Genomic DNA, 26319 nt, shown 5'->3' with positions numbered 1-26319 from the left:
ATTATATGCACCATACTAAAATAGCGACTAAAGCTAGCATCCCGACTAGTTGCGATAAAATTAAAGGTATATTAAAGCAGAACAACAATTTCTGACGTAACAACATGAATTTCTCATAGTACATTGTTGTTTTGCTATCACCATAAACGAATGTTCCATTTAGATTCAACAGGCCAGAAGTGGAAAATCCGACATAATCTATTTGCTAGTCTTATTGACTTTGTTCAATAATAACATCAGAAAACCAGAGTCTTAAGTTCAAAAGGGGACATAATTTTGCAAAATACATAATAGTTATGGGACTTTTGGGACATGATGATATGACCAAGTTTTATAAACCCAAAGAAATGTGTGAAGTTGCATTACCGTAAACATCTGAATATATTACGCACTTTTTTTTTTATATTTTTTTTTTCATTTTCACAAAGGGGTGCGTATTATACACCAAAGTAGAGCTTTATACATTTGTTTTCTTAGTTTGATAGCACGTAAATATTGCGGAAAATCGGAAAATTTTTGTCCGCTGTCTGTTGTTTACATTACTTGCACCTCATACTGAAGAGCGCTTTCGGCTGGGTCTAAAAGTAGGTATGGAACGGTACAATAAAGTTGGGTTTTAATTGCGTATTTTATTTTTTAATTTTTAAGATGTAATTAATCATTTAAGCGGCCACATGTTCATGATGTTGGTCAATTTTGTACATATCCAACAGCGATGGATAGTGGGCAAGTACAATTATTAAAACCATGTGAAATGTATTCCAAGCCAATTATTACTGATCAATACTGTTGACCATACATTGTTAAACAAAAAGCAAATTAACTTCTCCTTGATGTGCCCATAGTTATGAAATGTTTGTTCCACGTATGTAAAGCTTGCTTTTGATACAAGAATGGGTGCATAATATACTGGAGTTTTTAGGATAATTTTTGAGATGCAAAACTTTAACTAGAAGTTTTTAAGTCCAAAAGTGGGCATAACTTGGCCAAAATGCATAACAGAGTTAAGGGACTTGAGTTAAGGGACTTGATGCTATCACCTAGTTTTATAACTTCGAAGACACAATGTGAAGTTTCAATAGTTTTAGAGGAAGTAACTTGCATGTAAAACTTTAACCAGGATTTTCTAAGTGCAAAACTTCAACCAAGGTGTGACGCCGACGCCGACGTTGACGCGGCCAGAGTGAGTAGAATAGCCAGACTATTCTTCGAAAAGTTGAGCTAAAAATTAAAGATTCAAAATGAATTCCAGACAAAAACAGTAATACATAAACATTCAACACAATCTGTAAAACATGTAGAAAATCTCTTTTATACTCCCACAAGAGAAATGCCATGTAAATTAGAAGGAATTTAGTTGTACTTCATATCATTTTATTCTAGACTATCAATTCAAAATAATATTGATTTATGACTTTTGATGTTAACATACCAGTTGTTATCAATTTAAAAAAAAAAAATGTTCAGGCAATTTCAGCAGGAGATTACAGACTGTAACATGCCTTTCTACTGCTTTGAATAACCTTGCCTTTGGGCAGCAGGAAGTGATATAATAATATTTTGTGAATTATATTTAGTGGAAACACGCAGTTTCATCAACGAGCCCAAGGGATAATGGAACTGAGCCTGAAACCAGAACAACCTTAGACCTTCACAAGTATTTTAATATTAATCACAGGTGCCAGACAAAGAGTTAAAATCTGCTGGGGTCCTTAAAGTCGTAAACTTTGCGTACTGTTCCACAGGCAACACTGCACTATCTGCACTGAAATTATTTCTGACAGACTTAAATTTGATTTAATAACTTTGAAGAAATCCCTGAAGTTGCAGAAACAGATGTTCACCTTGCACTTAAATGCACCTAATGCTGAGGGTAAACTGGGACATACACTTCCCCTTCCATCCCGGCCTTATTTGTTATAGACTATCTGGAAAAACCAGAACTGGTGTCATATGATGAATGTTCATGACCCAAGTTAGACACATACTATAACAAACTTCAGCTGAAAGGTCAACAATCTTTTGAAACCACTCATTTTGAGGTAATTATAATGAACACACCTAAAATCTTAACAGCTAGATATACTTTCAAAATAATTATTGTACTTTTCTTACAATAAATGACCAATCCTTACAATTTTGCTGATTCCCTCATATGAAATTCACTTGGGTTTTATATCTGTAAATAACTATAAATTTTCCATAAATAAATTTTTTTCCCTGTCTGCCAGAGAGAATGTTTTATAGGGACAAACTAAAGCTGAATTACCAATATAGAGAGACATACATGTGTATACACTTGGCTGACAGTCAATTATCTGCACCCTGATTAATTCATAGGTTTACTATCTACTAGTCTAGCCATCTGTATAGACAAAACAAACGTTAGTGTACAACATGGCTCATTGCCAACATTTGCTTTTATATTTAAACACTGATATTTAGTAAATCATGCACACATTCATGACAAGTTGCTTGTTTATTTACAAGATTAAGAAGATTTTCAACCCTCATTTCATTATTTCCTTTTCCCAAATTTTAATGATACAGCAAAACAAGAGGGCAAGTATGGCCCTATATCACTCATCTGAGTGTGTAAAATTTAACAGACCTGAAATAAACTAACATTGTACTTTATACTAGTACCCCTATTTATAGTATCATAAACATGGTCATGAACAGAAAAAAAATCTTTCAGTCATGGTCTAATCACATTTGTCTCAATGTTTCTTATTGCAGAGACCAAGTAAAATAATATTACGAGGGCTTGGTGCAAAACTATTGTATCTTGTTCTTTATTTATATACACTTACAATAGTTTTGCACCAAGCCCTCACCTTACCCTCCTAAATTTCTATAATGAACTTGTCCACCTTTCAATTTGGACAGTACCATTAACTGTTAAAAGGGGTGCATACCAAAAAGATACTGACTGAATGGCAAACAGTGCAGCTAGGTCATGACCACAAAGGCAGAATCAATTGTGTCCAGCATGATAAAAGTTGGGTTTTCATCACCATTTTAAAAAACTTGCACAATTCTAAGTCCGCTAATCAACTTTGGGGTCAAATCAATCCATTGAGCAGTATGTGGAGCCCACCTATAGACAGTCTCTAGTATGTGGAGTCCACCTATAGACAGTCTCTAGTATGTGGAGTCCACCTATAGACAGTCTCTAGTATGTGGAGTCCACCTACAGACAGTCTCTAAGATGTTGTTGAATTATTTCCTATCAGGTACTAAAATGACAAGAAGCCTGTCTGATTTCCAGTCCTGATTTTTAGAAGGTTCTAACATCTCATAATGAGAAAAAGTGTCATAGGAAATGATATTTAACAAACATAATCAACAAATGTAAATCCAGAGAGCACAGAGTAAGAAACGGTAAACTTTCTAATAACATTATGAAGGTAGACAGACTGAATAATCTACAACTGTTGTATGATCATTGACAATACAATCTATACCCTCTGTTTAAATAGTTTAGTTAACTGAGTGACAATAACCCCACAATATGTCCTTGTCACAGAAAGTTGAACTTGTCCTATATTTGAAGATGTTACACCTGGGTATCAAAAATGATTTAAATCTGTCAACCCTGCAAAAAAGTTCTACTGTTCTGGGTCAATGTGACCTTGACCTTTGACCTACTGACCTCAAAATCAATATGGGCCATCTACTGGACATGATCAACCTCCCTATTAAGTTTCGTGATCCTAGACCCAAGCATTCTAAGTTATTGTCCGGAAACGGTTAAACTGTTCCTGGTCACTGTGACCTTGACCTTTGACCTACCAGTGTTCCCACTCATGAAGTTTGACTACTGTAGGCCAAGAAAACCGAAGTATGAGCAAGCACTATAATCTCTTTTCTTAGAAGATTGTCTCATAAACAGTATCATAGTGAAGCTAGGGTTTACACTTAACCCTTAGCCTGCTAAATTTCTATAATGGACTGGTCCGTCATTCAATTTGGGCAATATCATTTATTATTCGAAGGGGTGTTTACTGAAAATTTACTGACTGAATAGCGAACAGTGCAGACCATGATCAGACTGCACGGATGTGCAGGCTGATCTTGGTCTGCACTGGTCGCAAAGGCAGAATTATTGCCGCCAGCAGGCAAAGGGTTAAGCTTTTTGCTAAATGTTCTTGGGAGGACCTTAAGTCCAAGTTTCATGAAGACGAACCAAGCTGGTCAGCTAGCTGTGAACAAAGAAACATATATGCCAGAATGTGGCAGACCAATTAACCTTTAGCCTGCTGGCGTCGAGTGATTTTGCCTTTGCAACCAGTGCAACCAGTGCAGACCAAGATCAGCCAGCACGGATCATGGTCTGCACTGTTCGGTATTCAGTCAGTCGATTTTCAGTGAACATCCCTTTGAGTAATGTGGTACTGCCCAAATTGAATGTTGGACAAGTCTATTTTAGAAATATAGCAGGGTAAGGGTTAAAGGGGAAGCATAGGACTGTTACATTACATACTTGTAGTATGATATCTCTGGGTAATGAGAGGACCTGCTTGAAATAAATGAGACATTCTGAGAAATTCAGCTATATTGCAGGATACACTTTTGCCACAGTAACCAGGTTTCCATGTCGCATGAAAATGAAAGGCAGTCGCAGCACTACTCTCAACATTCAATTTGGACAGTACCATTAACTGTTATAAGGGGTGCTTACCGAAAAGATACTGACTGAATAGCAAACAGTGCAGATTTTGATCGGACTGCACAAATCGATATCTCTACACTGGTTGTAAAGGCAGAATCAATCCTGTCCATCATGATAAGGGTTAGTTCCAAGATTTTGTTCTTTTGAAGATATTGCATATACAACATAACATATTGATGGACTGTTGATCGACCGGAGGCAAACCGTTAAGTATTAAGCTTCAGTTACACTTTCATAGGGAATTAATAAAACATGCAACATTAATATAACGCAGACATATTTGCTTTATCAGTGGCAACATATCATAAACAGCAACTTTTTTTGTTTTCCTGGCTGCAGAAATATTTAAATATTGATGGCCAGATGCTAATTTTCATCAGAGCTGAAGTGAAGTCATTCATGCAACAGACAGTTCCGCTTAGCGGTAACATGCCTGCAAAGCCTGGAAAAACCTCTTTAAATATTCATGAGGAACAATCAGTCTACCTCTGGCAGTGTGTCACCTAATTTAGTTCACAAGTACTAATACAGTAAACCTCGCTTATTAGGAACTCGAATATAAGGAACAATCGGTCATAAGGAACAGTTTTCAATTCCCCGATCTAATTCCTTCTTTATTCAATGTAAAAATCCTCGGTTATAGGGAACTCGGTTATAAGGAACACTTTTTCCAGTCCCAAAGTACGAAATTCAATGGAAAACCCCTCGGTTATAGCGAACAGGCATGAAGAATAGAAATCACTGAAAGCCGGAAATAAACAGGAGAATCGCCGATGACGTCAGAGTAACGTCGGCACTTTCACGCGCTTTCAAGCACATGAATAACACAAATTCTTTCATTTCTGTGATGTTAATTCACAGATACGATAAAAAGAAAATATATAATAATATTATCATCGTTAACATTTACCAAATACTAGACGACAGACTGATATTTGCTCACTGACAAGATTATGTTCCAGAGGTACATGTATTAGGTATTTCATGTTAACAATACTGAACGAAACTGAGTGACGGTCACGATCACCAAACCTTGGGATTTTAATATTGGTCACTATTAGTCCAGTTTCCTCAGGATGGAAAGAAAAAGGAAAGCTTTGACTTTCAAATTTAAGTAAGAAATTTTGAATGGGGTAGAAAAAGGATTAAAAAATAAAACTATCAGTATTGATGCCTATATATTTACATACCATGCAGATGAGCAAGGGGAGTAACTGCAACATATTTTATAGTCATAATGAAGTGCTCTCTAAAAAGAAGATAGAAATAACCGACAAAAAATAAACCCAAATTACGGTCATTCTTACCGACGTACTTTTCAAACGTCAGTCAAATTAAGTGTTCGCTAAACAAATTGTGTTCGTTATACAAACCTCGGTTACAAGGAACTAGTTTGCTATATGGATATAAGGAACCTCGGTTATAAGGAACAATTTTTAGAGGTCCCAAGCTGTTCCTTATAAGCGAGGTTTACTGTAAGACAGTTTGTAAAGGTACAATTAGTTCACCCTGTGAAACAGACATGGTTCTATGTCCCAAAGACCTCACTTTGTCACATAAATTAATAAATGTGTGAGACATCCCTTAACCTCCAGTAATTAGTCTTACAGACACATAAATGTTACAGATTTTGTTCAAAATTGTATTCTCAAGTTTCATTTAAGTGCATAATATTGCTTACTATAAAAGTAATGTTAATGTTGTTGTACTTCCGTTGATATGCTTTGAAGAAACAAGAGGACCAAATGGTCAATGCTCAAATAAGGAACATGGATGTTCTAGCTAGCTGTCATGATGAACATCAGTGCCAGCTATTTCAAAATCAATCATAAACTAGAGCTGCTTTTGAGAAAAGCGCATGTCTCCAACAACTGCCTAATCATCTAAATAGTAAGTCAGTCTTTATATACTGTTTACTCACTATAAATATACCTTTGAAGAGTAAAATGGCTGATTTTGGGTAATTCAAGGGCCATAATTCTGAAGTGCCTAGGGCGATTTGGCTAGTTAATGAACTTGGCCGAGGAGTCATGGTCAACAAGAGCTCCGCCAAGCGGGGCAATATACACCCGAAGGGTTACATTAGAGGAAGGGAGCAAAATTTAAAGAACTTGACTGTTGAAGCCCAAAGGACAGGAACAACAAAGGGAAGAAATTCAAAAAAATCCTTACCAGGTACAGGTATGTCAAAATACACCTAAAATTGGAGGTACCATCCATGTTGTACCACAGAAAAGTGGTCTCGGTTTTTCCCTACGGCCAATAATAAAAAAGTTTTCAAAATAAGCTATTTATAGTAACATAAAAGGGAAGTAATTCAAAAATTTTTTATTGTAAGTGAACAAAAAAGGGATCTGCCAAATAAAAACAAGAGCACTGCAATGCAGAGCAATATACACAAAGCAAAGGTCATAATATATGACCTTTGACCCCTAAATGTGATCTTGACTTCGAAGCGAGTCATCCGAAACATGCACTCTGCATGTCATCTTGGTGTGGTGAACATTTGTGCCAAGTTTCTTTGAAATCCTTCAAGCAGTTCAAGAGTTACAGAGCGGACACGAAACAAACTGATATGACCTTTGACCCTAAGTGTGACCTTGACCTTGAAGTGAGACATCCAAAACATGCGCTCTGCACGTCGTCTCGGTGTGGTGAACATTTGTGTCAAGTTTCTTTGAAATCCTTCAAGGGGTTCAAGAGTTACAGAGCAGACACGAAATACACGGACACCGGGGGTATAACATAATACGTCCCTTCGGGTGTATAAAAACATTTTGTTCAAGTTTGGTGAAGATCGAATGAGAAATGTTCGACTTAAGAGCACGGACAAGAGTAAAAAGGCCGATTTTCGGTAGTTCAAGGGCCATAATTCTGAAATGCCCAGGCCCATTTGGCTAGTTATCAAACTTGGTCGCGGTCTTATGGTCAAACACATTTTGTTCAAGTTTGGTGAAGATAGGATGAGAAATGTTCGACTTAAGAGGGCGGACAAGCTTTGTGATGTACAGACAGACACACACACAGACAGGAGTAAATCAAAATGTCTCCCACACCACTATGTGGTGGGAGACATAATTATGAAGTATTGGCCCTTATAAGTCAAGGGTGTAAAATTCCACTCTCCCGCTCGCATTGGCGAGTTAAAGTCAGGACAGGACGAGTGGACCCTGCTGTATACTCGACCAACCAGACAAGTGCTTGTTGCATTGTAACTTTGGACAAGACGAGTGGCCCTCGCTGTATGCTTGACCAACCAGGCAAGTGCTCAAGTTAGGTCAAAGCCTTACCAAAATTCAACAAAACATGTTCATGACAAAATGATATCTTTGCATCAGTAGATATGCACAACGATAATGATTAACAGGTGCATGCTAGACTGTGATTATTATTATTATCGATTCATTTTTTACAATAAAAACATATGTACTGCAAGCCCAGTCAAGATATCTTATCCGAGTTAATGTTATTATCATAACATTTATTTTCCGGTACTTTGTCAAAGCATGGCTTCAACATCCATTAACAAACCAACATCCGTAGTTTATTTGGAAAGTGACCAGGTGGCGATTACAACAAGAGGACCATGATGGTCCTGAATCGCTCACCTATCCCCACATGACCCAGTGTTGAACTGAGTATGACGTCGTTATTTCTATTATTTGACAAAGTGACCTAGTTTTTCAGCACATGTGACATAGATATCATCAAGATAAAAAATTCTGACCAATTTTCATGAAGATCCATTGAAAAATATGGCCTCTAGAGAGGTCACAAGGTTTTTCTACTATTTGACCTAATGACCTAGTTTTCGAAGGCACGTGACCCACTTTTAAACTTGACCTAGATATCATCAAGGTGAACATTCTCACCAATTTTCATGAAGATCTCGTGAAAAATATGGCCTCTAGAGAGGTCACAAGGTTTTTCTATTTTTCGACCTACTGACCTAGTTTTTGACGGCATATGACCCAGTTACGAACCTGACCTAGATATCATCAAGCTGAACAGTCTCACCAATTTTCATGAAGATCCATAGAGAAATATGGCCTCTAGAGAGGTCACAAGGTTTTTCTACTATTTGACCTAATGACCTAGTTTTCGAAGGCACGTGACCCACTTTTAAACTTGACCTAGATATCATCAAGATGAACCTTCTGACCAATATTCATGAAGACCTCATGAAAAATATGGCCTCTAGAGAGGTCACAAGGTTTTTCTATTTATAGATCTACTGACCTAGTTTTTAACCCCACGTGACCCAGTTTCGAACTTGATCTAGATATCATCAAGGTTAACATTCTGACCAATTTTCATGAAGATCCATTGAAAAATATGGCCTCTAGAGAGGTCACAAGGTTTTTCTATTTTTAGACCTACTGACCTAGTTTTTGACCGCACATGACCCAGTTTCAAACTTGACCTAGATATCATCAAGGTGAACATTCTGACCAATTTTCATGAAGATCCATAGAGAAATATGGCCTCTAGAGAGGTCACAAGGTTTTTCTATTTTTAGATCTACTGACCTAGTTTTTAACCCCACGTGACCCAGTTTCGAACTTGATCTAGATATCATCAAGATTAACATACTGACCAATTTTCATGAAGATCCATTGAAAAATATGGCCTCTAGAGAGGTCACAAGGTTTTTCTATTTTTAGATCTACTGACCTAGTTTTTGACCGCACGTGACCCAGTTTCGAACTTGACCTAGATATCATCAAGGTGAACATTCTGACCAATTTTCATGAAGATCCATTGAGAAATATGGCCTCTAGAGAGGTCACAAGGTTTTTCTATTTTTAGACCTACTGACCTAGTTTTTGATCCCACATGACCCAGTATCGAACTTGACCTAGATATCATCAAGGTGAACATTCTCACCAATATTCATGAAGATCTCATGAAAAATATGGCCTCTAGAGAGGTCACAAGGTTTTTCTATTTTTAGATCTACTGACCTAGTTTTTACCCCCACGTGACCCAGTTTCGAACTTGACCTAGGTATCATCAAGCTGAACATTCTGACCAATATTCATGAAGATCCATTGAGAAATATGGCCTCTACAGAGGTCACAAGGTTTTTCTATTTTTAGACCTAATGACCTAGTTTTTGACCCCACGTGACCCAGTTTCAAACTTGACCTAGATATCATCAAGGTGAACATTCTGACCAATATTCATGAAGATCTCATGAAAAATATGGCCTCTAGAGAGGTCACAAGGTTTTTCTATTTTTAGACCTACTGACCTAGTTTTTGACCCCATGTGACCCAGTTTCGAACTTGACCTAGATATCATCAAGGTGAACATTCTGACCAATATTCATGAAGATCTCATGAAAAATATGGCCTCTAGAGAGGTCACAAGGTTTTTCTATTTTTAGACCTACTGACCTAGTTTTTGACCCCACGTGACCCAGTTTCGAACTTGACCTAGATATCATCAAGGTGAACATTCTGACCAATTTTCATGAAGATCTTGTGAAATATATGGCCTCTAGAGAGGTCACAAGGTTTTTCTATTTTTAGACCTACTGACCTAGTTTTTGATGGCACGTGACCCAGTTTCGAACTTGACCTAGATATCATCAAGGTGAACATTCTGACCAATTTTCATAAAGATCCCATGAAAAATGTGACCTCTAGAGTGGTCACAAGCAAAAGTTTACGGACGCACGCACGGACGGACGACGGACGCCGCGCGATCACAAAAGCTCACCTTGTCACTTTGTGACAGGTGAGCTAAAAATGGTGGAAAGAAAAAGAAAAATGTCTTGCAGAGAAAAGAAAATATAAGCGAAATGAATACGATTAACAAAAAGGAAACCTAGTGTACAAGAGTATATTATCTGTCTACTGTATGTTATATTTGCAATTTTTTGTTCATAATACTTCTTTCATAAAAGTGGCAGTATCAAGGGAGAGTGACTGTTCAGTAAGGGCGAGTAGATTTTACTGGCAACTAGTCCTGTAGAGCGAGTGGTGGAAAAAATATTATACCTTGGACTTAAGTGTCCTGAATTGTGCACTCTGTACATCGTCTTGAGATTCAAAACTTACAAATTAAGACAGTATGGAACAGATATCAATTACGGACTGCCGGACAAATCAAAAAAGAAATGACTGTGCTATCATGAACGTGGACAGACAGATGGACTGACAAAGTTTCACCTTATTAATTAAGCCCTTGTTCAGGTCGGAAAGAAACCAATGCAGAAGTTACCAAAGCTGTACTTGATATTAAAATACAGACATCACTTAATACCACAGGTCAGTAACCATCATAATTATCATCTTTAACCTGGAATAATTACAAGAACTTCCAGAAAAGGGGGAAAAAAGGCAGCTACAATCTGCTTATGAAATTGTCTGAGAAAGCTTGTCAGCAAGGGAAGTTATCAGCCACAAAGCATGTTAGGTTTTCGCTAATACTAGATTGATTTTCCCTATTGCCAGACAAGACAATTGAATAAAAATGATGATTCATTGCACTGTTTGTCAGTAGGCATCTATTTCTAAACAAGGTTTTGCAAATTAACCAAAGTGTCTTATTAAAGAGACTGTTTATGAAAGTTTAATTGATTCCTGAAACGACATGCTTATACCATTAGTATTTAACCTTTAGCATGCTAGATAAATTGTCGTCTGCTGGAAATGTCGTCTGCTAAAATTGTAAAGTTCATTCAATTTGCTCCAAAATTGGAAGAAATATTGTCAGAGTAGCAAACAGCTTGGAACCTGATCAGACGCCGATTTAATCGGCGTCTGATCTGGTTCCAAGCTGTTTGCAAAGGCTGTTAAATTTGCCTGCAGCAGGCTAAGGGTTAATGATGGAACAATGCCCACAGCAATATAATGGAAACACTGCCATATAAGGAGAGAGAAAAAAAATCTTAGCATAGATAAATGATAAGAAAGACATTTATGTGATGTTGTGAAGCTTCAAACTTTATGAAGTATAAGCAAATATAGACAGAATTCTCATTTTGGCCAAATGGTAAAGGTACCTGGACCACTGCTGATGGTTTCAAGCACAAGCTAAAATATGTAGCTTGCAAAACAGTAGCGGTTCTACCAAGCCAATGCATTATGTAAAATTGGTTTAACTTTAGGCCATACGCTTTTAGGAAAGACGTTTTTTTCCAAAAACTCTGTGAAAATGCTGATCCCAGGTGTGACACAATCTCAAATGTGTCCAAAATACAGATTCTGTTGGGGTCAGACTACTCAATGCGTATCAAAGAATTTTTTTCTGTTCAGATCTCCAAATGTTGGACCATGCAGGCTGCTTGTTGGGATATGCGGTTTAATTTTTAACCACCACATGCAGTGTGCTCTTTCACCAATGTTTGTTGATTGCAGTGTATAATAATAATTATGGTAATGAGAATAATGTTAGATTCTGTTAAAATTCAGCAATATTTGATTTCTAAACCTTATCATACTGGACACGATTGATTCTGCTTTTGTAACCAGTGTAGATCATGACCAGCCTGCACATCTGTGCAGTCTGATCATGATCTGCACTGTTCGCCATTCAGCCAGTATCTTTTTGGTAAGCACCCCTTTTAACAGTTAATGGTACTGTCCAAACTGAAAGATGGACATGTTCATTAAAGAAATTTAGCAGGGTAAGGGTTAATGTCAATAAATCTCACACAATTATATATCACAGTATATACCTCCATACAGACAAAAATATTATAATATCCCATGATACAGATGAGAGTCACTGTACCCAATCCATACTGTTGTACTCCTGACTGTTAGTACCATGCAACCAGCTGGGAGCGATGCAACCAGCTGGGAGGATAGTAAGTGGTGTTTTAAAGTCCTTTTTTGTAAATCAACAAAACAATATTCAGATTATTTTTGCAATCTCAAGCATGGATTTATTGATCCATGTACTATAAAGGTTCGGCTGTTTTACTGCAAGGAAACATCACAGACAATTTACTTACAATGTAAGCCCTAGGCAAAACTCATAACAAATTAGGAAGTGAAAGCTATATTTTACAAGGTTACACAGACAATTCCTTCAATTATCCATGTCTAGACAGAAAAACATTATTCAATTTTCGTCAAGCTGTTTAGTTGTCAACATCTTGACTTCTCTACCCACAGAATTTCTTTTCTTTCTAAGATAATGTTTTACTTGATATCTGACACGTCCTCTAACATGCTTTAACATAATAAGTCCTTTCAAAACATTCCGTTATATACATGTTTGGATAATTTTCATAATCACTTTGCTTTTTAGGATTTAGGGAGGAGCTTGATCAGTGTGCCCAATCATGTGATCGCGCTACATCATTTTGAGCTCGAAAGTGAAAGTGGAAAGGTAAACAAAAATTATAAATCAGGGCGTAAGTATTTTTTTTTCAATATATTTTGTAAATATCATGCACATGATTCGAAACCTATCTGAAAGTGCTACCCCCGGTACTACAATTTTCCCTCCAAAACCTTCTCGTTTTAACGCTATTCCTGTTCAATTGACTTGCAGTGAGAACACCTCAGAGCACACAATGTCGAAAGTGGTGCAACAGAATAGCGTTAAAACGGGGTTTTGGTGGGAAAATCGTAGTACGGGGGCAGCACTTTCAAATAGGTTTTGAATCATGTGCATGATATTAACACAATATGTTGAATAAAATAACTTACGCCCTGATTTATAATTTTTGTTTATCTTTCCACTTTCACTTTTCGCAATCACGTGATTGGGCATACTGTTGACTGAACTGTAAACTTGTACCTCGTTTTGGTAATGGAACACTTCAAATTAACCATTCACAAAAGCAAAACTATACAACCATGGTTATTGTTAACTGTTCAGTATCCCAGAGCACATCCATAATCAATTTAGTCCATAACATCTCTAGCTTAGATATGCAGCTGGTGCAGTTGCAAAACAATTTCTATAGAATTAACCTTTAGCCTGCTAAATTTCTAAAATGGGCTGGTCCATCACTCAATTTAGGCAATACCATTTATTATTTGAAGGGGTGTTTACTGAAAATTTACTGACTGAATAGCGAACAGTGCAGACCATGATTAGCCTGCACGGATGTGCAGGCTAATCTTGGTCTGCACTGGTCGCAAAGGCAGAATAACTCGCCGCCAGCAGGCTAAAGGTTAAGATGCTGATAAATAAATGTATTTAGCTTTCATGTCAAAGAACTTCTTGCTTAGTCATAACAGATGCAACAAAATTGACTTGATGCATTTTCTGTCTCTGAAACTGATGCACTTTTTGGTAACATACTGTTGAAACTCAGCATTTCGACTCGCTTTTCCCAAAAGTCCGGCTATCTCAAAGACATTTTCAAGTCCTATCCCAAAAACACATCTACAAAATATCATTTTAAGTTGAATTTCAGCCATGTAAAACACTAGATCCCATGTAATTCGAGATGCCTGAAGTTTCAACTGAAATTATATCTATGAACTGAATCTAGTAACTGTAACTGAATACTACACAGTTATTACTTGCTTATGGTCAAGGTCTCACAATATAACCTGTAAGCTTGACAAACAGACCCTAAAAGACTACAACCCATGTCTGATTGCAACGGATGTCTCAAGCAGTGACCTTGAACCTTGAGATGAAAACTGTGACCTTCTATTCTGACCTTGAACCTTCAATACCAAACGAGGAGTTGTATCAATTGTGGGAATTAAGTTACAATATAATGACGTTTCATGGTTTGTCTGTACACCCTAATCTTCAGCAATCTTCCTCCAGTAACTGCTTGTCCTACAAAGGAAACTATTAATATGTAAATTGCACTGAAATGGGCTTCAAATCCTTGCACATTGTGATACAGAAATGCCATGTGAAGAAACCAAATGTTATCTCTCAAAGTGTGCATTTTCTGTATGAAAATGCAACATGCAGTTATCTTTCAAATCTTGGAATAAACATAGGCATCTGCAATGTCTTATCGTTAGGTGCATAGATAAACAACCAGTGCAACCTTTCACCTTTCATTTATCTTTATCTTGTATCAAATTATGCTTGTCTATCCCAAAATCAAACAGTCTGACAGCCAAGGCACAGTACCAAATAATATCAGAAATTACTTTTGAAAAAAATGTGCATGTCTCCCCGATATGGCTTCATTTTTAGGAGGATAAAATGGATATGCTATAATTGGGCATAACTATAGGGCAATTAATGTTAAGGCCATAGTTGGATTACGGGCACTCCCTACCCTATTTGCCAGAAACTGAAATAAAAAGTAAAATTGAAATTTCAAGGTATTTTAATTTTTCTGATACCCCCTTTCTGACTTCGATGTTGAGATTGAGAGAGGACTTGGCCAGGATGCTGCAAGACCACGTTTGGTGTAATTCTGACCTGTAGTTTCAAAGAAGATGACCATCCACCACCTGACGTTCACGTGAGGTAAAAAAAAACAACAAGAAGGCCCTGAAGGTCCTGTAATGCTCACCTGACCTAATCCTTAACCCAGATAACAATGTTTCTAACTGGCCTAGATTTCATAGAGACATACATTTTGGCTATGTTTTATGTAAACCTGGGAGATCATTATCAAAGTTTTTCAATGATTTGACCTATAGTAACATAGTTCTTGACTTCTAGCATACCAATTTTGAACTTTACATAGATTTCTTATCATCAAGTTGAAAAAGTGGCCTCCAAAGAGTTAACAAAGTTTCTCTTTCATTTGACCAAGTGACCTAGTTTTTCCCAAAAGTGACAAACTTATCCTAGATTTTAAAGAGACAAATATTCTGACCAAGTCTCATGAAGATCAGATTGAAAATGTGGCCTTTTGAGTGTTAACAATGTCTTTCTACCATTTGACCTAGTGGCCTAGTTTTTAACCTACATGATCTAGTTTTGAATCTGACCTAGATTTCATGGAGACAAACATTCTAACAAAGTTTTATGAAGATCAATTAAAAAATGTTGCCTATAGAATGTTAACAAGGTTTTCCTATTATCCGACCAAGTGACGTAGTTTTTTTATCTCAGGTAATCCAATTTTAAACTTATCCTATATTTCAAAGAGACAAACAATCCTGCAAAGATTTATGATAATAAAGTAGAAAAATGTGGCCTCTAGAGTATTAAACAGGTTTTTCTATGATTTGACCTAGTGACCTAGTTTATGATCTCTGGTCCAAACCTGATCTAGATCTAATAAAGAAAATGCTATGAAGATGAGGTAGAAAATGCAGCCTCTGGAGTGTTAAAAAGGTTTTCCCACGATTTGACCTTGTGACCTAGTTTATGATCCCTAGTCTAAACTTGACCTAGATCTGATAAAGACAAAACTTCTGACAAAATGTTATGAAGATGAGGTAGAAAATGTAGCCTCTAGAGTGTTAACAAGGTTTTCCCATTAAGGTAGTTGACCCATAATGACACTTGACAATTTTCGTGCGATTACATACTCTCATTCGGCATTCTTTGGATGTAAAGAAGATCAACATGTGCATGGCTTTTTCTTAAAAGTCCCAAAAATGCCAAGATCGCATACAGAGACTGTAACAGGCCTGGGATTCAGTAAAAAAAAAGCCTGAAAATCTAAATTCTAAAGCCTAAAATGTTCTTTTTCAGGGAAATCTTTGCAGTCAAAAACCTGAAATCAGGACCAGTCCTGAAAAATCCCAGGCCTTAGAGTAGGTTATTTGCCTAGTGACTAGTGACCCTAGATGCCACAGTAATGAACTTTAAGTCTAAGATTTTATTGCGGGGTAACATTCTAAACAAGTTTTAGTAAGATTTGGCCAAATATTTTACCTCTAGAGGGTTAACAGTCAAATAGTTGACCACGCATGGCACAAGATGACAGACACAGGGTGATCACAATGGCTCACCCTGAGCACTTGTGTACAGGTGAGCTCTAAAGTAGGATAAATATCCATTTAGTTTTATCGATTTGATAAAGTTGATTAGGGGACTTTGTGCAAGTTCTCTTTAGGACTAATGAGAAAATAAATTACGCTGTCTATTAAGAAAATATGACTGCTGCACGATGGAAGATAATTTATCAAATGTTTAATATGCACAGCATACATTTAGTACAATTGTTATATTTTCTCATCTATGAACATGGTTCACATAGTATACTAACCCTTACCCTGCTATATTTCTAAAATGGACTGGTCCATCTTTCAATTTGGACAGTACCACTTATCATTCAAAGGGGTTTTCACTGAAAATTTACTGACTGAATAGCGAACAGTGCAGACCATGATCAGACTGCACGGATGTGCACTGGTCCCAAAGGCAGGATCATCTGCCGCCAGCAGGCTAAGGGCTAAGGGGTAGGGTATACCATACACAATTTCTTTCTTGTCTGGTGTCAGTTGGTAGAAGGTCACCCATTTTTTCAGGAATGTTTGAGTGAAAATATTTTAAAATCATGCTAGCAGTTTCTGAGAATAAAATTTAAGAGGGCATGTAGGTACAGTGACAACATATTATAACTTTTTGTTTACTAGTTTGTTTTATAGTCCAGGGTGTTACCTCACATCATTTACACAGTTTGGTTGCTCAACTAGACACACAGTGTTTTTAATAGACAAACACTTGGTTTCACAGTAACAGAAGGAATAAAATAAAATAAGCTCCAATAACAGTGGAATTACGTTTAAGATAGTCATTTTACCATTTCTTGTAAGTACTGTATTATATACAAAGAGATCATTTTCACTGGTATGGCCATTTTATTAATCATGACATTGGTAGATATTCTTTGTGATAAAACCAAATAATCGAGTTTTCACTATACAAGATACAGAATTTTATTTATAGTTGCGCATAAGTACAAACAAAATTAGTTATGTAAAGCTATTTATAGTTATACTTAAATGAACTTCTTGTTTAAAGTATTAAATAATTTATGACATTACATTAAGCAGGAAGCTTCCCTGGTTAGGCCAGACAATGACGCAACTGAAATGATATGTTCAATAATTCATTATACACTCATTTGAATGTACTTTGATCTGATAAGCAGTTTTGCACGAAAAATCCAAATCACCTGTAATGCATTCAATCTGTAATGCATTCAATACTTCAATGGCTTTCCTTTTATCAAAATATTGTTAATATACTGTTAAACAAAAAAAAATGACTTTGACAAATTTATAATGCTTTTTCATGTCTTCTTCAGAATATTCGGTACTTCGTAAGAGTGGTATCCACCACTTGAGACCCTTCCTGATAATTTTTACAAAATAAATACTTAGGATTTATGTAAATTGTCCAGTGAGGTCATCTAATGATGCCAAATATATGTACGTACTTGGAAAGCATTTGGTCACATAGTTTTTGAGAAACCTGCTTACATGCAAAACTTCCTGATCCAGACACTGACAGAGGGGTTTTGTTTTGGCTGGGTTTAGAGTCAAATCAGGATAATCTGAGTCTGATCTAGTGTCAGAAAAACTTCCTGGTTGGGGCTAGACCATTAGAACCATTTTTTACAAAAGGTTTCCCGAGCCACTCCTGTCAGTATTGGATGTTGTTGCTCTTTGGGCATGAAAACCTACACGAGTCCAAACAATATAAAATGGTTTTGCAAAGGTAAACCAACACCTAAGTGTAAGTAAACCAACACCCAAGTGTAGCCTTGACTTCTGAGACAAACAAAGGATTAATGCATGACAAGGAATCCACCCAATTACTCCTGTCTCACAAAGGTAAACATTTCTGGCCAGCTCTTGCCCTACAGACAAGAAGCTTGAAAACCGGTGAGTGATTTTTGCTATATTAACATTTACCCTGCTAAATTTCTATAATGAACTTGTCCGTCTTTCAATTTGGACAGTACTAGTAATTAACTGTTAAAAGGGCTGCTTACCAAAAAGATACTGACTGAATAGCAAAACAGTGCAGATCATGATCAGACTGCACAGATGTGCAGGCTGATTATGATCTACACTGGTCACAAAGACAGAATCAATTCTGTCAAGCATGATAAGGGAATGAGTATTTGGGGTGTATTTTATTCAATGATCTTTCTAGGCAGGGTATTTTAACTGATATTAATTAAGATATGGGGATTTTGCCAGGTAAATCACCTGTATTAAAACTAAGCTTAATTTATGCAGTATCATTGTTTATTTTCCCTACAATGCCCTTGATGACTGTACTCAAATAACATTCTTGGCGGTATCATTTCTAGGCGCTATTTACAATGTTTACTTAATAAAATCCTTTCCTACAGATAACATGTGCATTCTTGTGAAAACATCCCAGCTCACAATAGATGAATAGTGTCTGCACCAGCTGAGTTTATGCAATATTAGATTATTTATGCCGAACACTGACAATAATAGATAGCAGAAACGTCTGGAGCATCCTGTCAGAACTGCAATAAATCCTATACCAAACATTTGCATTTCTGAAATTGTGCATTCAGGTAAAATTTTAAAATTGATTTTTTTCCCCTTGCTACTGAATAATGTAACTGCATGCCTTATGCTTGGATAATTGCATCAGTCTGTTTGATTTCAGCTTAATGTTAAGAAATATAGAATCTTTGTACCGGAAAGAGGCAAAGAAGTGATTAAACTCACAACCTCAACGCTGGTTGTCCTCATTGCTCCTTGTACGAACTAACCTTGCCGTATGGTGTACCATTTGGGCTGAAAGTCTGCTTTTCGTGCCCACACATTCAAAATATATGTGCATGTATAAAAATATTTTATATGCGCATGCGTAAATATGTAGGTGCAGGCTTATATGGACGTGTGCGTGTATATATACCAGTACTTGTAATTACGCATGCATGTATAAATCTACGCATGCATTTTTTATATGCACACAGATATTCTGAAATAAGCACGCACGCAAAGCAGACTTTTGACCCGAATGGTAAACCCTACTGCTATGAGAGGTTTTTTTGATTTATTATATAAAGAAGCTTGATTTTATCAAGGTTTTAAAAGATTAAAGGTACTCCATTGAAGTGAATGTCCCCTCTATATCTTTCTTCGTATTCAGTTGTTTATCATGATTATGAACCATAAAAAAACAAAATTTGATTAGCCAGAATGATTCCTCGCACAAAATACCACATGAACATTTTTTACTTGTGCACTAAAAATATTACGACATTGGGTATGGTTACTAAACAGTTAAATCACAATTCATTATGTTGAACGACTGAGAACTAAAGTTATTCAGAAACATCAGTTTGACGCGACCCTCCCGAATGCCACCCAAACAACATATCCCATTCTAAGAACAAAGAGTGCTTACAAGGAAACCCATTTTTCATTGGTTATTTATTTTTATTTAGGCACTGACAGGAATTTACACCCAAGTTTCCTTCATGCCAGCAATTTTGCATCCCATGAGCATGTGTGACCAAATCCCGTACTGAACAATACTATTTACCCTGACAATATTCCTTTTTCACATGATGTACCAAATACCAATCATTTTGTATTGATACCAATATTGTATCTATCATTTCAACAGAAATGCTAATAACCAATCTTTTTTAAAAAGCCTGGTTAAAAAACCAAGTATTGAATCTATACCTAATGGGTGCCATTGGCAGTTCCAATGTATATCTTATCAATGTACTGCTGTAATAATAATGGTTACTTACACTGAGAAGCACCGGTGCTCTGAAATAAGGGGGGACAATTCTGCTCATCTGACTGATCAGCACACTCAAATTTACCGTTACACAACTGTACATCCGACAGGCATACACGGTCATCACAGATATGAACACATGAAGCTGAAACAAGAAAAATTTTTTTTACTCTTTGTACAAATTGCATGTATGGAGAAAACTAGTCCTGCCCCATGAAAGCCATACTTTTCAGCAAATCAACATGAATTGAAACGAACTTGGAAAAGGGTTACCCAGTGAAATTATTTTCATATTAGGCTGGAGACGATTTTCAAAGTTTTCTAGATAGCCATATCCTTAGGACACCGGGCACGTTTTTATGCAATCTCGCGAGGCATATGTATGTTTTTGACAACACAGAAAATGACGTCACTCAACCTTCAGCTATTTCCAGAAGTAAAGAAAATGAAAGTAGACATGCTAAACTTGAAAACGAGTCGCCTTTGTATTGGTCGATAGTCAGCGCAGGGGTCACCCCTTCAAAATGTATGCACGTGGACTTCTATTTTAAAAAAAATTTTTTGCTAACGGGGAGTCAATTTTCAGCATTTTCTAACGATTTGAAAATACCTGGGCTTTATCACGACATGTCAGCTTTTCATCTAGGAAAACATATTTGAACTCGGAATAAACACAAAATTCCACAGGGATTCGAAACAGAGCAAGGGTACACAGAGATTTTTGGAACTTCGTCAAATCGCTAAAAAGGTCCTTTTTGATGTTGTCTGAAAGTGTCAGTATATGCCTCGGATGTAAGATATTTCCATATTTGAGAGCTGCAGACCTAGACACTTCAGAAATATTTTCAAAATGAATTTTGTGTAATAAATTTTTTAATGTTGATCCTACAGAAGCGTGAAAGGGCCATGAGACGCTAATACGTTTTATTATGTTACAGGTGCAGAAAGGATATAGAGAAAACTTGTCCTGCGCTCTATGGGCCATATTTTTCAACAAATGGAATTTGGTAGAGGGTCACTCAAGGAACATTTCTGTGAAATTATTTCGAAATCTGGCAAGTAGTTTCTGAGGAGAAGACTTTTTGGTTGCCAGTAAATGGCAGCCAGAATTCGAGACCTGCATGGATGGCCTAGACTTGAAAGAATCTGAAAAAGGACCACCCATCGAGCATTCCTGTAAAGTTGGTTTGGTGATTTAGTAGAATGGAGGGTGGGTAGACATACCAAAGACATTCAACAATCCCTTTAAAGCTCACCATGAGCCCGTTGTGCTCAGGTGAGCTAAAAATGTATACATACAGGTAATGTTTGACTCAACCACTGGATTTCTAAAGTCATCTGTATACATATAGGTAATGTTTGACTCAACCACTGGATTTCTAAAGTCATCTGTATACATACAGGTAATCTTTGACTCAACCACTGGATTTCTAAAGTCATCTGTTAAAAATATCCTGGGTATACATTTCTAATTTTGACCTTATGTGTTGTCCCCTGGGGAAAATATGCACAATGTTTACTCAAATTGGAGTACCTCTGTAAAATGATACATACCAATTTTATAACATGTAGCCCAGATACAAGACATCTGTATGGATAATTATATCCTTCATTTTATAAATATGGCAACGATCTTTTTTTAAATTCAGTTAATAGAAAAGTAGGGGAAGTAAAATATATTTTGATATCCCGTAATTACTGTTGGGCGTAACTGAAGACTGGGAGGTTGCAAAACTATTTATCCAGATGAGGAGGAAAACAATCTTTCCTTCGTAAAAACTATAATGTGCAGTTGCATTATGTATCATGCAAAATCAGTCAAAACATACAGATAAAATGACTTTCTACAATTAAATGTTTTAAATTATTTTCAGCTTCACCATCAACCAAACTGCAGCTGAGAAGCTTCTGTATTCCCCTGCGAAATGCAGTTCTTGAAATCATGAACACTTCAAACCATTAAAGAACTGTTCATGAACTAACCTTCAGCAGTTCTTAATTTGTGTTCATGAATTTTTAGACATGAACTGTCCTTAAAAAATGTTCATGAACAGTTCATGAACTACTAAAGAATCACATAGAGTTCTTGAATTGTCAACGATAAAAGGTTAAAGAAACAATCATGATGTTATTTTCTTGAATCTTTCATCCACTACTCATGACAGGTAGTTCATGAACTAATGAAGAATCATGTTTATAAACGGTTCACTGCTAGTTCGTGAAGATAAAATGGCACAATAAAAACATATAGCATGAAGTTCATGAACTATCCATGTTCAACAAAATATCAAGAACTATTTATGAAGTGAATAGTTCATGAACTGTTCATGTACATTAGTTCTTGAAGTCATCTTTCACTTTTCATGCACTGTTTATGAACACGGTATTTAAGAATGTTTCAAGAATTTGTGCCATTTTATCTTCACGAACAATTCATGAAGTGTTCATGAACTCCATTCATGAAATATGCATGCACTGTTCATGAATGGTAACGTTTCATTTCACAGGGGTCATAATCTGTGACGGACAGGCTGACCGACCTACTATTAATGCATTTTCTTCCCTATTTTTGAAACAAAACATCACTAAGTCTTGTTCCCAGTAGGTGAGGTTAACTGCACCAATATATATTCTAACTTCAAGCAAGTGCTGAGAGTTCAAACCAGGTATAGTCCCAATAGCAAATTAAGGTAGGTGTGGAGGGTTTGCAGTAAGATACAGTCTAACTTCCAGTTCCCAACTTCCAGTAGCTGATGAGGTAGGATACAGTCTGACTTCCAGGTTTCCCAACTTCCAGTAGCTGATGAGGTAGGATACAGTCTGACTTCCAGGTTTCCCAACTTCCAGTAGCTGATGAGGTAGAATACAGTCTGACTTCCAGGTTTCCCAACTTCCAGTAGCTGATGAGGTAGAATACAGTCTGACTTCCAGGTTTCCCAACTTCCAGTAGCTGATGAGGTAAGATACAGTCCGACTTCCAGGTTTCCCAACTTCCAGTAGCTGATGAGGTAGGATACAGTCTAACTTCCAGGTTTCCCAACTTCCAGTAGCTGATGGGGTAGGATACAGTCTGACCACTTAAAGGAATGAGACACTTTCAACTCAAATTTAAACATCAAAACTTGTTCTTGGACAAATTAGAAATTCTACCATGTTGTAAGATATAACAATCCCACCTCCTCCCCTCCCCCTGCCAACCCCCACCGAAACACACAGAGGCCCCACAGTGTTTTTCCCCCTTATCTCACATTCCCAAAACTAGCAAAGGTACTGGATTAGCTGAATAAAAATTGGCTTAAATATCAAGTATTTAATGAGTATCCCATTAGGAAAGTACTAAACATTTTATAAATATAATATGACAGACAGAGCTCAGGGGAGTGGATGATTATTACAAATTGTTTTTTAAGTTCTCATTCACTTGGAACAAAAGAGAAGATTGTGATGTGCATGTTAACCCTTCCTACAGATCAAACATGCAGTTGATAATAGAGAACCAAAGGGTCAGACAGTTATTAACCCTTGCAATATGAAGTGTCATGAGAAATGATAGGGGAGAACCAAATAACTCCCTTGAGGGCTGATCAAAAAGTGGATGGACTGATTCCAATCAATTATTACTGCAGACTGGTTGTGCAATTAATCTTTTACTTCATTTAACAAGCATAAAACATCAGTTCTTTTGGGAATTAAATCCATTTCTGAATGTTTGGTATTTTATCAGTACATTCAGGTTGGGGGCACACAAAATAACAGTGTTTTTGTTTGAACTTCATAACCTATTTAAGAAATAATTTATAGCAAAAAGAGTGCTTTAACACTATTTATGCACGATGGGTGGTTGATACGTCAGATGTAATAATTATTTGTATGACGTATTACTGCCCGAGTGTATAAATAGTGTTAAAACACGGTTTGCTATAAATTTTTTCGATTCTAATATGCCCTTAATCTAAAACAGAAGATAAAATATAGTATATATGTTCTTGGTCGCAACAAAAACATTGACGTCACCGCATGTTAACATGAAGTCATTGTAGCGTAAGAATGTTTAAACATGTTAGAATTATTGATGAAAACTTTATTTTTACTAATGCTGTATGATCACTCTTCATCAAGCAAGAACTAAAACCCAAAACGACCCAAACTAAACTATTTTTTCAAATGATTGCAGTAATGTTAAATCAAATCAAGTTTTGGTCTATTCTTAATGTTAAATAAAATCAAGTGGCTATTTTGGTCTATTCTAAGCACTGCAAACTTATAGCAGAAATTATTAACTGGCCCTTTTTTTACACAAGAGACAAAGTGGCAAGCATGTTTTGTAGGTTGGCAGCACCTCAAGTTAGTTAAACATGTTTTGGCTGGCAGTGTGTATCTGGCTGATTACCTTGGCTCGGGAATAAATCATGATAGTGGGCTCAATGAATTATCTCACTTTTAAACAGCACTGGAACAAATCTAATGCATTCAAGTCGAAGTGTATCAACTACCAGTGTCTGCATCTATCTCTACACTTTTCTAGAATTCCAAGGATTTTTTTCTATATAGCTGAAACATTTCAAATGCTGCCAAGGGAACACTGACAAAGTGTACAACTTTTGGAAAGATGTCAGCCGTATGATAGTGCTTTTCTATAATGACAAAAATTACAGACATAGCAGATAAATGAAACACTAAAATACCTTGACATTTCAACTCGTGACCTGTTGCAAAACCTTAAATTAAAGGTAATGGTTTTCAGTTTCAGGGTCATAACCTTGACCTTTTAACTACCGAACCCAACAGAACAACAAGTTTCATCAGCTCAGCATATATAGGTAATCATTTCTCTATTTAAAATAATTATGACCCATCAATAGAAAACAAGGCTTAATACAGCACTTGCCTTCTTCTAGAAGGGAGTGGGGGTGTTCTTTTTTCTCAAATTTCAGGACGAGTTAAAACCCAAAAGGGTAAATATACTTTACAGGAATGCAGTCAACTGGAAAATATACCAGCTACCAGAATATACCAGTCCCCTGAGAGAGCCGACCAGTGGATTTTCTTTGCAGGCGGTCGTTATTCAGCTGAAATGCAGCACAAACTCTTACATCTGAAATGAAACGCCTTTAACGCAAAGAGACTGTATAATATTTCCCTGGAAAATTTTGTGAAATAACAAAATAGTGGTTGACCGATTTTTTACATGTCTGGCCCAACATGACAAAATGTGTATAATTACAACATGCATGCATAAATACAACATACAGATTACAGCAGACAGAATTCTAGGTAATTAGTCATGGATGATATTTAAGAAGAGAAACTGTCCTCTAGATTTATATATCATATAATCTATAGGCAGCTGTCATTCACTGAGATTTATTAACTGAATGATATAAGAAATGATGAATATTGAAAATACATCAATAAATCAACTGACTCATGCAAAATTATGGCTATGCAAGAAATACATTAATATTATTATTAATTAAAAGTTCAACTTTTTGATCCGCTTAACATCACACCAATATAATCATAGGACAATTATTATAGCTTCTTTCTATCTTTTAATTGATGGTAGAAGAAGAACCTAGGCGGCCTGCAAGGTATTATACCTGGAATGGACAGGCAGCTAGGTAGAACCACTGACTTTTTCACAAGTGAGCTGGATTATAGATACTTCTCATGAAAGAATTCTACACACCAAGCAATGTATTGAACCCACAGTGGTGAGGGGCAAGTGATTTGTGTCAAGGAATTAACAACTTGGCTATGGAGGCCCTAACATTTCAGTCTGAGGCGATTATAAAAGTAAAATCTGCCAGTGGCACTTCTTTCTAAAGTTTCAGTGACTGAACACCAGATGTCTGACACAGTCACCAGTGAAAGTGCAAGACCTGGTGTAATGTTTTAAAACACACAAGCCCCTAATGATGGTTTTCTGAGATCATTATAACCTTTGTTCTTTGACCAAATTACCATTAAAACTACAGGAGTTGCCCTTTGTCCATAGACCAAGTTACCATGAAAACAACAGGAGTTAACCTTTGTCCAAGTTACCGGTG

The 26319-nt window shown here is 36.6% G+C and overlaps 1 protein-coding gene across 4 annotated transcripts in view; it reads right to left on the bottom strand.

Moving 5' to 3' along the window:
- Positions 1 to 26319, bottom strand: part of LOC123550626 (uncharacterized) — a 173820-nt gene that overhangs the window by 40763 nt on the left and 106738 nt on the right. For all 4 annotated transcript variants that reach the window (XM_053545359.1, XM_053545360.1, XM_053545361.1 and 1 more), the window contains one exon: positions 20280 to 20414. In XM_053545359.1, the coding sequence (XP_053401334.1) occupies positions 20280 to 20414 (135 nt within the window). The remainder of the gene's footprint in view (positions 1 to 20279; positions 20415 to 26319) is intronic.

Source organism: Mercenaria mercenaria, chromosome 6, assembly GCF_021730395.1.
Source record: "Mercenaria mercenaria strain notata chromosome 6, MADL_Memer_1, whole genome shotgun sequence".
NCBI lineage: Eukaryota > Metazoa > Mollusca > Bivalvia > Venerida > Veneridae > Mercenaria > Mercenaria mercenaria.
Note: the sequence above shows the minus strand (reverse complement) of the source record. Positions and strands in the feature narration are given on the sequence as shown.